The following is a 16,368-nucleotide window of genomic DNA, read 5'->3' on the forward strand; positions in this document are numbered from 1 at the left end:
TGGAGACTTGCAAAGCACATCAAAAGATACTATTCAATAGAAACTATTTCAAACTTCCTTCTTTTAAATCAGACAGATTGTCCTTTATTCATCTATAAGTGATATTTAGCCATTAGTAATGAAGTGTAACATTTTCAGCTTAGCAAATGGCATCACATACTTGAAAAATATTTTAGCATACCAGTTTAAGAAAAGGTCTCATCATTCCTAGAGGCTTCACTTTTATTAAAGTGATTTTTAAATTTTTCTTAAAACCATACTCGTATAGAAATTTTGTATTTTTCATATCTGAGGAATAAAAAAACAGACAAAACTCTGAGTCACCTTTGAAGGTAGGCACTTCTGATTGATCTTGACACTGACAGTGGATTATGTACAGAGAAAGGTTTTCTTCTTGAAGGCCTGGATTTAGTGAGCCAATTCTGAAACTGATTAAATTTCATGTTTCTGGAAGGTCCCACTGCTACTAGGCATTGGTGAAGATAATACAAACAAAATTATGTGAGAAAAATTAGTACTGATAGTGAACTTTTTCCTGACAAAATATACTTACTCAAATACTGATAGAATTAAGAAATTAGAAATTATTTGTGTTGAGAATCTTAAAGAAGACCTGAAACTTCAGGAAAGAGGTGGATGTCTGATCATTCAATTAGTTTCTTGTTGTTAATTTAGCACTTAATTATTAAAATGAAAGAAAGATCTAACTTTTTGTTTGGATATGAAAGTTAAGAGTCTTTTAGCAAAGAAATGATTTATTCTGTTGGTTTAATTTAGATAGTAATTCTCCTATCTTAGACAGTTTCTTGAAAACCTGAAAGAAAAAAAAAAATGTTCTGAGTAGCTCTGAGATGTAATGAGTTTTCCTTGGTAATTTTCTGTGTACCACACAGATTTGCACCTTAGCAATATGGTGTCCACTACAATTGCCTTAGAACAGAGCATCATTTTCCTTTTCAGTCTGTGGTACAAACTACATTTTTCTTGGTTAATGGCATCAGAATAACTCCCCAGTGACCTGGATTTTTGTCAAGATAAATGTACCACAAGAATATCATTTGTAAGAAAACACTCTTAAATGCAGTGCTGCTGCAAAATTACAGTAGTCAAGTTATGCAAAACTTACAGAGCATGAGAAACAAAAAGTAAAAAATCTATTACTTGATGACAAGTAACTCAGATTATCAGATTTCCATGTTTTCCCATAGAAACAATGAAAATAAATGTACTAGTAACTTGTTGATATCAGCCTTACTCTTCGGGAGTCCCATGTTCCATAAGACTGGCTACCAAAACACCATAAATGGGTGGACTTCCATACATTAGTTTTAAGTTTAATCATTTATACATCCCAAAAAAAGCAAGACAACTGCAGTCAGCTTCAGATTTGACTGCATGTTCCATTAGATAAATCTATAGCACCTTTTCAGAATTTTAGGACCATCTAACCACTGGTGTTCTCAGGAATCTGAATACAAAATGGTGACAAAAGGTTTAAAACCCCAATTTTGGAGGTTATGAATGGAGGACATTGTTTTGTTTGCATGCTTGTACTTAATTCCCAAACAGTGTGAAAGTCACTGGGTTTATGTATATTTATAAGGTTTATGTAGTCTTATTTAAAATATATATATGAAACATCCTGAATTTAGGACTCATGCCATTTAACATGTCAAATGTGGTTTCCCATACTTCAAACTCTATTCTTTTGTAAGATTTTGACTTGAGATACCTATGACAAAATTACAAGTTTTATTATTACCTTAGACACACATGCACTTGCACACACAGAGACTCTCTGTGAAGTTTGCAAAAGAACTGGAGGGGGCTACAGTGCAACAATAATAAGCGTATTTAGATGCTTCTGCATTAATAATAACAATAGATATCCTTAAATCAAGAGTTCTTTGTATGACTCTAAATCACTGCCTTGAAATTGTTGCTGGCTGTTATGTTTGAACTCAGATGAAGCAAATTGTCCCTTACTGGAGGTTTGCTTAGCTCTAATATTTTGAAACATCAAGGACAAAGCCATAAAAACTCCTTCAACTATCCTGCAATGGAATAAAAATATCTTTGCGTCTATTTTGCACCAAGGTGTGGAGTGTAGAGCAGTTGGCCATCATGGACCCTTCGCTCCGGTTCTACCTTTTTGATGTAGCTAATAGGATGGAACAATCTCTGCTATGATCTACATATTCTCTGCTACATATGGCCAGAGGGGATGACTCTTCCTTATGCTTTCCTAGGCAAGGTAGGAGCCAGGCTGTGACCGCAGCTATACAGTGTCTGTTTTATGGGATATAAGGTCACAATTAGTCCACCTGCCCTGACTGAGGTTTCTAAAACTAATTAACTGTCTTCTGTCAGTTGGAAGATGTGATTTAGGCAGGTGTCTTCTACTTACTGTATTGAAACATTTTTTTTAGAGTAGCTAATAAAAAAAAGAAAAAAAGAGAAAAGTATATTTTATTTTTAAATTACTGCTGATATAGAAGTTTCCATTCATTTCATTCCCACGGGCTAAGAACAAAAAAGACAAAGCAGTACAACTGTATGTTATAGAGGTTATTTACTTTATGTACTTTAGACTGTATTGGGTTTCTAGCTTAGGTGTGCTAAACCTTGGAACTTAAAGGCTGCATCTAATTGAGGGAAAGAGATAGCTACAGCATGTCTAAATTTGTAGTTTATATAATCTGAGAAACAATAGTGTGAAAGATCGTAAGAACTGTCAGTACTATGTCCATTAGTGAAACTGCACATATTATACCCAGGGCTGTAGCAAATGGCTGAAAAACTGTATAAGAAATTTTCTAACTCTGTTATATAATATATTTACAGAAGTCGGACTTTTTATGTGTTTTGAGAAATGAACCGTTTGTACCCACACTGTACAAACTCGGGAATTTCAGTACTTAAATGCAAATATATTCATAATCTGGGAGGTTTTGTTTTCCTGTGTATAGTTTAGTTCAAATGAACAGGCATTTAAAAAATTTCTATAAAGTAAGGCTTTTAAAATTAGATTGGTTTCTCAAATTGGTGTAGTTCAAGCTACAGCAATTTACTTATTAAATACATGTTTAAATTTCAATTCGTTTATTCCCATTGACTTCAAGGGGACAACTCGTATATTCAAGTGTAAGCAAATGCTTAATAACTTTGCTTGATCAGAACCATCGATGGCTAGATTGGAGAATAGGAGGTCTTGATACAGACATCAGATCTTCAGGAATTTAAAATTTATCCTTTAATATATAAATAACCGGAGAAGGTAAAACACTGAAGCGTGCCAGTATAAAACCTAGAGCTTGCTGCTTCGTTGCTAGAATCAATTTGTTTTGCTGTTTTGCTTTCAGCTTATGTATTATTTCAGAGCTGATCAAAAGAATTGGTAGCAAGTATGAAATAAATTGTACTTCTAAATAAATCGATTTAACATTCCTTGGTGCTTTAAGTGATTTTAGTAATATTAATATTTAAAATATTTCTGTCTGAAATCTTTTTATGACTACATCTAGCAATAATGGCCACCATTTCATTCTGCTGTTTTTCATATTAGAATACTACATAGTAAACATTGTAAAAATACTATCTTTTAGCACTGAAATGGATGCAAAAGATTTCAAGTGTCTATTTGCATGTAAAAGACTCAAGTTTTATTCAGTCAATAAAAACAGTCTATTAATCCTTTTACTACATTTCTTAAATGGGTTAAAACTTAACAAATATGAGGTTTTCAGCTGAATGAGAACTTTTCCTTAACTTCTGTATAGGTATGCAGAAAAGTAATGTTTTATAACTGACTTAAATTTTTGGTATGCCTTCCTAGTTTATCTCTGCAGGGTTTTTTTTTTTCCATTGTGTTATGCAAATTTAAGGGTTTGCTTTTTGCTTTTAGCTAATAAAACTTTGTGTAATTAAAAGTATCTGTTCATGAGTGGACTAAAGATATTAATAAGCACGAAGCAGAATATTTATAGGTGCTTTGTCTAAGAAGTAATGGGCATTAAAGCATGCACATGCATATAGTAGGAAATTAATGTCTTAGGAGGCTACAGCAATCTGACAGCCAGGTACATTCATGTAGACACAGCAGTGTGATAAAAGCAGTCCAGACATCTGGATCACAGTGCTGCTATACAAAAACATTTCTGAACAATTCACATTATTGCACTTACCCAAATTTCCAGTCTTGTCCACCCCTTTCTCCTTGTTTCTTTCTCCGCCTCTGCCTTTGTCTTTTATGTACTTGCGGAATCTCATTTTTCCTTTACAAGTCACCTCCATCTGCTTGTGTGTCAGAGTGGCCCTCATGCCACACATCACATTGAGGAATTCTCAAGATGAAGGGCTGTATTCACATCGCTACTTCTGTCTCAGCACTGTTTCATGCTTGTCACTGCTCAGCACTCAGCGCCACACTGCCTTGTTTTGTCAATAACCATTTATTTGTTGCTGGAATAGTAGCAACCATTACATCTGACCTCCCTGTTTCATCAATTATGGATAGATTATTGGATGTGAACATCTGCAAAAGCTTGCTGTTGAACTTACCTCCTGGCTGGGATTAGATAAAGTATTAAACTGTTGTTTATTGTCAGGCCAAAACTCTACTGGGAAGCCAGGGAATTCCAAGACTAGCAGACTCCCATCAGCAAGCACCAAAAATTGTTTAGTATTGCCACCGTTTCCCATAAGATCGTAGCCATTTATTATTTACACTTATTACTAGTTGTTATAACATACTTGATAAAAGCTCTTGGCAGGCACAGTGTTTCCAGCTATTGTCACATCTGTCAGGATGGAAAGGATACATAAACTGTTTTTTCCTCTTATATTGCTGTTAAAGGGTAACAGATGAAGCTTCTTCACTCCAGACTGTTAAGCCATGGTTTATTTTGAAGAAATATGTCAACAATGGCTGGTTTGGAAAACATTGCATTCCTGTACGAAATGAAGATTGCAACAACCTTTACTAGAGTAATGTCTGTTGCAGTGAAGATTTCAAACTGTACAATAATAACAAAATAAAATACCTGGGTTTGACTTTTGCATAGGTTTTTGCTCTGAAGGACCTGGAATTTTTAATTTTTTTATTTTTTTATTTTTTTTCATAAAACCCTTTAATGATGTATGGTAAATAACAAAATGATGACTGCATTCCTAAAAATTTGTAGGTGTAAGAATCAGAATTAATATACCTGTAAGTGGCACATAAGGCCAGAATTAAGAACAATAATACAGAAGCTAATACAGAAGAAATAAGAATGGGAACAGAAGTTAACATTTGTTCAATCATCTGTACGTTTCATCTCTTAAGTTTCCTGTGCAGCAAAATGAAGCATACAGGGTGAACTCCTGACCTCACTGAAGCCAACAGAAGTTTGAAGTGACTCTGGGGAAAGGAAGTTTTTCAATTTGTTACTTGTATTTGTACAAGTATCATCCGTTCAGAATCAAAGCAAAATATACGTACTCTGAATATTATGCAAAGCATACAAGATGACACAGGCAAAGAACCCTAGGTATTATCTTAATAGGTTGTTAAGGAGTGAAATGTTTGTCTTCCCTTCTCTAATCCTTCAGACAGATGCAGTCGCGAGTATCCTGAATCGTGTATTGCCCTGCAGGTTTATAGAGCATCAAGGTAAACATTGCACTTGATAGCCAAGTATAACAGGGGAGGAAAGAGCATGGACTGGGTGGACCAATTGCCCCTCAGGGAGAGTGTTAACCAAGCAACATGTCAGTGATAGCCATGTCCTAGGAAGAGCCTGTGGAAGGTCTTGAACAAGGGTGCTCCCCTTTGATATTTGACTTGGCCAGACTTCTGAGTGAGTTCTCCTACATCCCTCCCCTTCTCCCTCTGCCTGATCCCCTTGCTCCAAGATGCTTATGCTATGCATTATCCAAATATCCACAGTAAAGTCCCTGGAATAGCAGTTCAGGAGCAGACCAGATTGGCCAATTCCAGACAAATGCTTTCTGTTTCTGTAGAAACAGTGACAAAACTTGTACATTTCTGGTTTTATTTTTTTTTCCCATTTATTTGTGAAAACAGTGTAGTCCAGTGTAATTGGATGTGGCTACAGACAAAGAGTTAGCATTCACGTTTACGGAATTTGTGTTAATGAATTTCAGTTGTGGAAAAAGAAGGAGAACTAATACTTTTGGCAAATGAGGAACTACTCCCTCTTTCCTCAGCATGGCACCCAGTTTCAGTATCCCTTAACTATGAGCATGCAGACAGAGTGTTGTACTGCTTCTACCCTGGATGCTCACTATGTCTGAATACATTTAGCATTTAACAAGGCGTGGCCTGCCATTCAGTTGATATTGGTGTATTATTTTCCTGGGATCAGTGAGCTCTGCTCATTGTAATCAATACATTACATGAACAATACAATTTTCTTACTGCTGTTCAACATCTCTCACACTGTGTTTTGGCCAAAATAAGACTACATCTGAGTTTGTATTGTGAAACTCTTGACCTTACTCAGGATGGCCACAGACATGTAACCACTCAATTTTTGGTAACGAAGAGTGCACTTTTTAGTAAATTTTAAATACGCATTTCTTGGGAAGCTATGGGAGAGAGTTCACTGAACTGCAAAATCCCTGTGCATACTACGGCCTCTTATTTTCACTGGATTGTATGAAAGTGATTGTTTAGTGACTGTCAGAGCTATGTGTTTTTTTCTGAAAGTATTTAAGAGGTACTAAGTGGTACGGGGCCGGTAGTCTCAATTGAATTGCCTGTCTACCAACACCCATTGTTCGCTCCAGAAAAAATCTCATCAGATGCTGCTAGCCAGGCTGGGCCTTAGCCTGTTACTGCAGGGCCTGTCAGAAATCATTAGCTAGTGATCTCTTTGACTAATGTTCCAGTTGATTGTCTGATTCATGTTTGAGATCTGTAAATGAGGCAGAAGCATCTTTACTGCTCACCAGCTGTAAAATGGCTAAACACAGCTAGATTTTCGGAAATCAAAATAAATGTATTTCCAATAAAGTTTGACAACAATATCAAGTGCAAAGCCAAGAGCAGAACTATGGTTTTGTGTTTTTTAAAGTTACAGTATTATAAATCAATATTATTCCATTGTGGTTTTGTCAGAGTAATGTATTTTACCAAAATAATGAAATACTTCTAGTGGCATTAATCTTGTGTTGAGTTGGATAGACGTTCTTTATTCAACATACATTCATACCTTTGATTTTTACTCTTTCGTTCATTTTCCCCAGATGTATCAATGTTTAGCACAGCCTATGTCCTTTTGTCTGAGTGTTCAGCATATGCCAATGAGGGGTGCGCATGTTTTTATGTACGTATAAAAGAAGTACAGGTGTGACAAGAATAAAATTAAAGGGTGGGATTTTGGGGAGGGGGAATCTTAGGGGAGGAACTGGTGTATCTTTTTTATATTAATGGAATAACCCCAGGAGGGTCACACTGGCATAATGATAACTGAGAAGCAAATCTGGGCCTGAGATCTGACTAATATTTTTCTTGGCAAAGGAGGTAAACATGAAATTCACCACTATCTAGAGAATTAGCACAAGAGCTATACCACAAATAGGCTCTAGTTTGAGGATTTTAGCAGAGCTTGTTACTTTACTTTACTTTTACACTGTAACTAATTGTAGCCACAATAGACTTACAAAGACCCAGGTAAATAGTTTATTTTGTAAATAGATGCTCCCACAGTAGCTGTCCTTCTTCCAGATGCAGCTGCATCCAGCTTTTAGTGCTAATCCAGAAAACTAGGGAATTTGTACAATGCATCCTGATTTTTTTAAATTTCTATTTTTTTTTTTTTTTTTTTTTTTTTTTTTTTTTTTTTTCCCCTGCATACACCAAAGTAATCGTGGATGGCATGTGGGATGGTTGTCTGTAATGTGAAAGACAAGATTGAAGTCTTCACCCTGTCACCTTCCCACATCCTCCAAGAATGACTGAAACCCACTGATCATTTCTGTATTAGACTTTGATTTTCATTTTATTTATTTTTTTTAACCAGTATTTCCACTGCGGACCCACAGAAGTAGGAAGTTTGAGACAGTCAGTGTGGTCAGTTCCATAGAGCCAAAAACTGATTCATGACTGGAACCAGTACATTTTTTATAATTTTTATTTAGTTAAACTTACCTTACACTTCCTCTTTAGAGGTAGAAAGAACTGTACATTATTCTAATCTGTTCAACTGCATATACAATTATCTTTTTCCACTCATAGCTAGGAGTATCAAACTCTCTTTGAAACAGTATGGAAATCTTCTAATGGAGCCTAGCATGATCAGGATAAATCTATTGCAACAGCTTCCTTCCTCAGAACAATTTGTACATAGCAAATTAAAAATCAAACAAACAAACAAAACCCCAACAAACAAACAACACCCCCACCCCCCCAACCACAATGACAAAAACCAAGACATATTGCCCCTTCGGTAACTCTAAATCTCTGAAAACTTTGTCGGAGTTTTAAGAAGAAAATTCAGCCAGATTCATATAATACCCAAACCCACTGTTTTTATTGTACATTTTCAGTATAGATTCTTCTGTAGTCTCATTCAATATTTCTTTACACAATGTTATATATTTTTATTTGCATTTCCTTAACATGAAGGAAATTACCAAACTGGCAATTTAAAGCACAATATTTACCATAGAATACTGAAGCAGGAGCACCTTACTTAATAAGAAGACTTCTATTGTCTAAAACAATTTTTCCATCTTTTTTGTTTGTTTGTGTAATGACAGCTTTATTCTCTAAGACAACAAATGCAGCAAAACTGCACATTTGTGTAGGAGTTTTCAGCATTAATTATTGACATGTTCCACCTTCTCCTTAGATGTCACTGTCCTCTTCATAGATTGGCCAAAATATATATAAAAGACCCCTTTCTGGCTATACTTCTGTCTAAAAGTAGGAAAACTTCAATGGGAGCTGATAAATTCCATTAGATCCAAATGATATGTGTTCCAAATATTTACTCACTTGTCAGAGAGCTAATAGATGAGTTGCCCAGCTATGCCCACTCAAAACTCTCATGCCACATGCATGTCTTCTCATATATGGTATTCACAGGAACCCAGTTAGATGGACTGATTGTTCATATCCCATGAAAATAAACAGGAAATTTTTCATGTCCGTTTGTTCTTTTGAGGCTCTTTACAGATTTTGGCAGACATCTCTGTCAATTCCACTTGATTTTCCAGCATGCAAGCTTTATAATTTTTCATCTTATATGAAAATTAAAAGTGTGCTGTAATTGCAAGAGGCTTTGGGTGAAATCCTCTAATGCTTACATTTTATCCTGCCCTACCTCTTCTTTTTTCTATCCTGAATGCTGAAGGTAAGGCATGCACCATAGGTGAGGAGGCCCCTCTCCACTTCCTCTGCATAAATGGATACTGGGCATCTGTAGCACACAGACACACTACACAGTTCCTTTCCATCAGGAATGTGTCCCTTTCTGTGTCCCTACATAGTAACTGAAGCTGGAGGAGTTACTCTGAAATACAGACATAAAGAGTATCTTTCCTATTGTAAATTATTAAGATTTCCTCCCTTCGATGTAGATTATTTATTTATTGTTATTTCAGAATTATTTAGGATGAAACATCTGATTTGTGTAGAGTAGTAGTAACCTGGGATCAAAATTAGCACTTTTCATTAATATGAGTGAGCGGCTTTATTTATTTACTTACTTCTTTCTAGAGATGCAGTGAACCAACTTTTTACTTTAGCTACTCTGTGTATGGTTTTTCCTTGATTTTATCTGTACTTTTCTGATATCTTTGATAGAAAAAAAAGTATAGTAGCCTAAGCCTTAGGTGCCTAAGTAACATTTCTGTGCTAGATAGTAATCACTAGAGGCCCTGTGTCCTAGTTTAATATTGCAGAGGCCAGTTTAAAGTAGGAGTGATTTCAGTCCAGTACATAAAATTTTTTTAAGCCTCCTGACACTATTATGTCAGGTTTTCTGGTATGGATGCGATTATTATAACAAATGTCATAGGTCCTCTGAGTTAAATGCAAAACCAAGAACTGTTTCTTGGACATCTGTGTGCATTTCTGTTACCATCCTGTATTATTAGAAGGACACATTGCAGACCTTGACATCTTTGAGTATCCATTCAGTTTAGGGCAAATTCTGAACTGATGTGACAACTTCACCTAACTGAGGTGTCTTTATACATTTATTGTCATATCTTATGCATTGATGATTCAACTGACAATGACCTTCAAGTATAGGATGCAATGCTGATGTACATGAGGACATAACTGATGAGAAGGTACTTGAGGGATGATAAATAGTGCGGTGCACATTAATAAATGCTACCTTTTGTGCACACAGAGGTTATAGAACTAAAAAATAAGAGCCTTTTCCAGGGATACTCATGCATGTAGTAAAACTCTTTCAAGAAGTAGGAAACCTGAGTAGTGGAAAGAGTGATAGAAATGGTGACATCCTTGGCATCATCACACACAGGTTATCTTCATTGGAGCCATGCACTTTGCCAATGATGGGGGATGCAGACTTCATAGAAAATGCCCTATCTTTTCCCTCAGTATAAATAGGCATCTTGGGGCATGCAGGATACTGTCATATGTCCCTGGGCATCTCCCATCCCCCTTCAGAGCTAGTAAATGACATTCACTACTCCTTTCTTGGAAATGTGCAAAAAGGATTTCCATAGATAGTCTTTGGAGATTTCCTGTTTTCTCATGTGTGTAATAGGTTGGGTCAAGCAACAAAGAGGAGGGAGAGAAGAATAGGATTTAATTTTATATGCACTCTGCTGTCATCACCATTGGAAAAAAAATGGATGAAAAGAGAAATTATGCAATACAGGTGATGTCAGTGTTAAATTAAATTAAGATCATATGGTTTTATGCAGTAGCTATAAGCCTTCTGTTATGGAAGACGCCATGATAATAGAGTACATTCCAAATACATGTTAAGACATTGATTGTGTGCATGAATAATTAGTCATAAAAATAACAACATTATCTACAGTATTTTAAGCCAACACAGTTTAAATGTATAAGCTATAGTTTATTCACTTTTTGGGCATCTGTACTAAGAGAAGATGTCATAGTGACAGCCTAAAGAAAGAAAAATATGAAGTTATATTTAAACATATCACTCTAAAAGACTATGAATACAAAGGATACCGTCTTAAAGTATTGATTATCAGAAATTCATAAAAGCACAGCCTAGTAAAGTCTTTTAAATTATAGATAAGGATTTTATATTGAAAATAAGGTAATGCCTTTTTGGGTTTTTGCAAAGTGCCAAAGTACACGGATTTAAATGCAAGTTGTATCTTTTTAATTTGTTATTATTGAGTAGCTTCCAACAGTTGTAAGTAATGATCAAAAACCTAGTTCCATTACAGCTAATTAAAGAAGAAATGTACAAGTGGGAAAACTTTAGTTTTGTGTTTCATATGGACACAGAGATTGAAGGAAAAAAAAAAAAAAAGTGGAAATTCTTAGCATTGTATTTATTGGGTTTTATTTTCCTGTTTCACAGATCTTGAACACCGCTGTAAAAATCTTCACAGCACTTTGTGATTCTGCTGGCCTAGGCAGAGCATATGCAGCTATAGCCAAGATCCTGGAAAGGTAGGTTAACACATCCTTGTCTGACTGTCAGTGCAGATTCATTCAACTGTGAAAGACTTAAATTGTTAGAGGTCTGTCGCTTCCCATTACTGACTGCTTAAATTTTAAGCAGTGCCCTTCTTGCAGTAAGTGACCCTTTCATCGAAAGTTATTTTCAACTGGCACGCATTTTTTTAAAGCGTATGATCCAAGCTTTTCTTTACCTGTAAATTTTTTTTTTTTTTTTTTTTTTTTTTCCTCCACATTTTGGGGCCTTTTTTAATACTTTTTTTCACAAGTTTGGGTGAGACCTCACTGGAAAATAGAAATCCAGGGACAGAAAAACCTGAAGAATGTAGCAAGCTTCAGCAGGTGTCTCAGTGTAATTTTTTCTGAACTGTAAGTTTCCATTTGTTACACTCACTTCTTCTGTGCAGGCATTTTTGTTTGTGCATGTATAACTAGATAAAAAATTGTTGCAAGTAAGATGCTTGTCTTCAATGTTTTTATTTCATCATCTGGCATTAAAATCTTCTTCCAGGTGAATTAGTTTGAAACTACTTCAACTTTTAAACAAATAAATTTGACATAAAGTAGTCTAATGCCATTGTCTTATAAAGTAGGAAAAAAGAGATCAAAGTGAAGATTGCAACATATCCTTGATTCATCCTATGTTTGGGGACTTCAGTGCATATGATGCATGATAGAGGTTGGCAAATGGTTTATAGAGAAGGATGTGTCACCAGTTTTATTTCAGTGTATGGAACAAATTCTCCTCTTTGAATTAGATCCCTTGTCTCTTGGACTTTCAGAGCATATAGGAACCAGCCACAATCACAATTCCCTTCAACTCTTCAATACGTAATTCATGGCTACTCATATTCTGAGCATCCTAAATAAGCGCATGGGATAAGATCTTCAAAAAGCCACAGAACAGACTTAAAATACCAGCTCCCATTTTCAAATCTGTCTTAAGCCTAAATGAGAAAGATTTAGTTGCTAGGACACTGGCTGTTAAAATGAGTGACTTTGCAATGAGTTCAAAGGTGTCTGAGCTCTCAGTAGCATTCACGGATGCCTTGTATTCACAAAAAGCAGCAGTCTGGGTAGAGGGTGGCACAAGATAGCCAAGAGGATGTTCCTAGAAAACCATGTATATTAATTTCCTCTTTCTGTGATTTAGGCATTGTGGAATGAGAGCGCATAGACTTATTTACTCAGAAGTTTCAGATTTAGAGATCCTTCTGAAGTCAGGTTGCTAAACCATTCATGTGAAAGATCATGCCAGAGAAAATTCTTAAAAGCAGACCTAAAGAAGGAGTGGCTAGTGATTTTTCTTCTGCATCAGATCAGTACTCCACACCTGGGAGCATTCTCTAGCTATCTGGGAACAGTCTCACTGCTTCCTAGTTGTTGCAGTTTGCAAAAGAGGAAAACAAGCAGGTAAGGAGAAATGAGAGAAGAAATGAAGAGCAATTAGACTCCCCAGGTTAGTATTTAAGGCATTCTCCTCAGAAAGGAACATTCTGATTGATTCAAGTGGAGGAGGAACTCACTCTCATGTCTAGGATCAGGGATTTAACTGCTAATTAATCATAAAACCTTCCTCTGGAAAACGGTTGCTGTGGTATTTTTTTAAAAAACTTATCTGGTAGTTATGCCCTGAGAGCATTAACCAAATTAGACATCTTACATATGTGCCTGCCTTGAAGAGCTTTATATACATGATAGGCATAAACTGTTTAGCCCTGTATCATGACAATTCTCAGCACCTTTCAGCCATTTGAGAAACTTTTATATAGAAAAGTCTGGGCAGCTATGAGTCATAGAATCATGGAACAGATGGATTGGAAGGGACCTTTAAAGTTCATCTGGTTCCAATCCACCTGCAGTGAGCAAGGACATCTTCAACTAGATAGGTTGCTCAGAGCCCCATCCAACCTGACCTTGAATATTTCTAGGGATAGGACATCTATAATACCACCTCTCTGTGCAACCTCTTCCAGTGTTTCGCCACCCTCATAGTAAAAAATGTCTTTCTTATATCTAGCCTAAATCTATCCTCTTTTAGCTTAAACCATTATCCCTTGTCCTATTGCAACAGACTGTACTAAAAAGTTTGTCCCCATCTTTCCTGCAGCCCCTTTAAGTACTGGAAGGCCGCTATACAGTCTCTCCGGAACCTTCTCTTCCCCAGGCTGAACAACCCCAGCTCTCTCAGCCTGTCCTCATGACAGAGGTATTCCATCCCTCTGATAATTTTTGTGGCCTCCTCTGGACCTGCTCCAACAGGCCTATTTCTCTCCTGTGCTAAGGACACCCGAACTGGACACAGCACTGCAGGTGGGGTCTCATGAGAGTGAAGTAGAGGGAGAGAATCACCTCGCTTGACCTGCTGCTCACACTTCTTTCAATGCAGCCCAACGCGCACACTGCCAGTTCATGTCCACCTTTTTATCCACCAGTATGCTCAAGTCCTTCTCCTCAGGGCTGCTCTCAATCTCTTCATCCCCAGCCTGTATTGATACTGGGGGTGGCCCTGACCCAAGTGCAGGACCTTGCACTTGGCCTTGTTGAACCTCAGGAGATTCACATGGGTCCACTTCCTGAGCTTGTCCAGCTCCCTCTGGATGGCATCCTGTCCCTCAGACATGTCAACTGCACCATTCAGCTTGACATTGTCTGCAAACTTGCTGAGGATGCACCCGATCTCACTGTCTGTCATTAATTAAGATATTAAGCAATACTGTCCCAATATGGACCCCTGAGGAACTGACCTCCATCTGGACATTGAGCCACTGATCACCACCCTCTGGATGTGACCATCCAGACATTTCCTCATCCACTGAACAGTCCACCCATCAAATCCATATCTCTCCCATTTAGAGAGAAGGATGTTGTGGGGGACCATGTCAAAGGCCTTACAGAAGTCCACATAGATGCCATCCATAGCTTTTCTTTTCTCCAGTGCTGTAGTCACTCCATCATAGAAGGCCACTAGGTTGGTCAGGCAGGACTTGCCCTTGGTGAAGCCATGCTGGCTGCCTCAAATCTCATGTCCTCCATGTGCCTTAGCATAGATTGTAGGAGGATCTGTTCCATGATCTTCCCAGGCACAGAGGTGAGGCTGACAGGTTGGTAGTTCCTTTCTGCCCTTTTTTAAAATGGATGCAATGTTTCCCTTTTCCCAGTCACCAGGGACTTCCCCTGACTGCCATTATTTTTCAAATATTGTGGAGAGTAGCTTGGCAGCTCCATCAGCCAATTCCCTCAAGACTCGGGATTGCATCTTGTCGGGTTCCATAGACTTATGTATGTTCAGGTTCCTCAGGTGATCACAAAACTGATCTTCTCTTACAGTGGGACAGATTTTGCTCCTCCAGTCCCTGTCTTCTGGTCCATCCACTTGAGAGGTGTGGTAAGAGAGGCTGCCAATGAAGACTGAGGCAAAAGGGTTGTTGAGTACCTTAGCCTTCTCCTCATCCATTGTTATCAGTTTGCCAGTTGTATTCACCCTGGTGATACACAGTTTTGGCCTTCCTTTTCTGGCTGACATGCCTGTAGAAGCCCTTCTTATTATTCTTGGCATCGCTTGCCAAGTTCAGCTCTAGCCATGCCTTGGCTTCTCTGACCACATCCCTACACAAGTGTGCAGCATCCCTATACTCTTCCCAGGATACCTGTCCCTGCTTCCACTGTCTATGCATTTCCTTCTTGCCCCTTAGTCTGACCAACAGGTCTCAACTCAGCCATGGCCATCTCTTGCCTTCCTTTCCTTATTTCTTACTCCTGGGGATCAAGACCTCTTGTACTCTATGGAAAGCATCCTTAAAGATCTGCCAGCTCAGTTCTCCTCCCAGAGGACAGTTTCCCAGGGAGTTCTATTGACTAACTCCCTGAAGAGCTGGAACTTTTCTTTCCTAAAATTCAGGGGTCTGACTTTACCCTTCTCCTGATCCATATCCCTGAGGGCTGCAAACTCTACCAGCACATGGTCACTGCAGCCCAGGCTGCCTCCAGTCTTGATGTTAGCAATTAGCTCACTTGCATTGGTGGCCTTCAGGTCAAATATCGCATCCCCTCTGGCAGGGCTGTCTATTACCTGGCTTAATAATTTATCCTCAATGCACTCCAGGAGTCTCCTGGATTCCCTACAGCTCACTGTGCTACTTTTCCATCAGATGTCGAGGTGGTTGAAGTCCCCCAGCAGGACAGAGCCTACGACCACAGGGCCTCCTGTAGCTAGAGTAAGAAGGCTTTGTCAACAGGTTCCCCTTGATTGAGCCACAATGTTCCCTCTGTAGCCTGGATCTCTAATTCTTACCCATAAGCTTTCAACCTGCTCGTGACTATTCTTCAGAGACAGCTCTTCATGCTCTATCCATTTCTTGATGTAGAGGGCAACCCCTCCACCCCTCCTTCCTCACCTGTCCCTTCTGAATAGCCTGTAGCCATAGATAGCCACACTCCAGTCATGGGATTCAGCACACCAAGTTTCAGGAATGGAAACTAGAGTTGAGTCAGAACTGAATTCTGATATTCAGTTGATCAAAAATTCAGAGAATCACAGTTCTGGATATATGCTCCAAAACCTTAAAAAAGTCTCACATAAGATACTTAAACCTGTTTTTGTAGGTGGGCCTTATGTCTTCTTGAACACTTGAAATATATGACTGAGGGTCATAGAAACTTGGGAAGTTTTCATCCATTGTTTCAATGGGGCAATTTTATAAGAAGGTCTCACAGAT

At 37.9% G+C, this 16,368-nt stretch overlaps 1 protein-coding gene across 1 annotated transcript in view; it reads left to right on the top strand.

The window, feature by feature from the left end:
* Positions 1–16,368, top strand: part of TTC29 (tetratricopeptide repeat domain 29) — a 136,014-nt gene that overhangs the window by 60,568 nt on the left and 59,078 nt on the right. The window contains exon 7 of the mRNA XM_026867005.1: positions 11,550–11,641. Within this exon, the coding sequence (XP_026722806.1) occupies positions 11,550–11,641 (92 nt within the window). The remainder of the gene's footprint in view (positions 1–11,549; positions 11,642–16,368) is intronic.

Source organism: Athene cunicularia, unplaced genomic scaffold (assembly GCF_003259725.1).
Source record: "Athene cunicularia isolate RWA unplaced genomic scaffold, athCun1 SCF_1, whole genome shotgun sequence".
Taxonomy (NCBI): domain Eukaryota; kingdom Metazoa; phylum Chordata; class Aves; order Strigiformes; family Strigidae; genus Athene; species Athene cunicularia.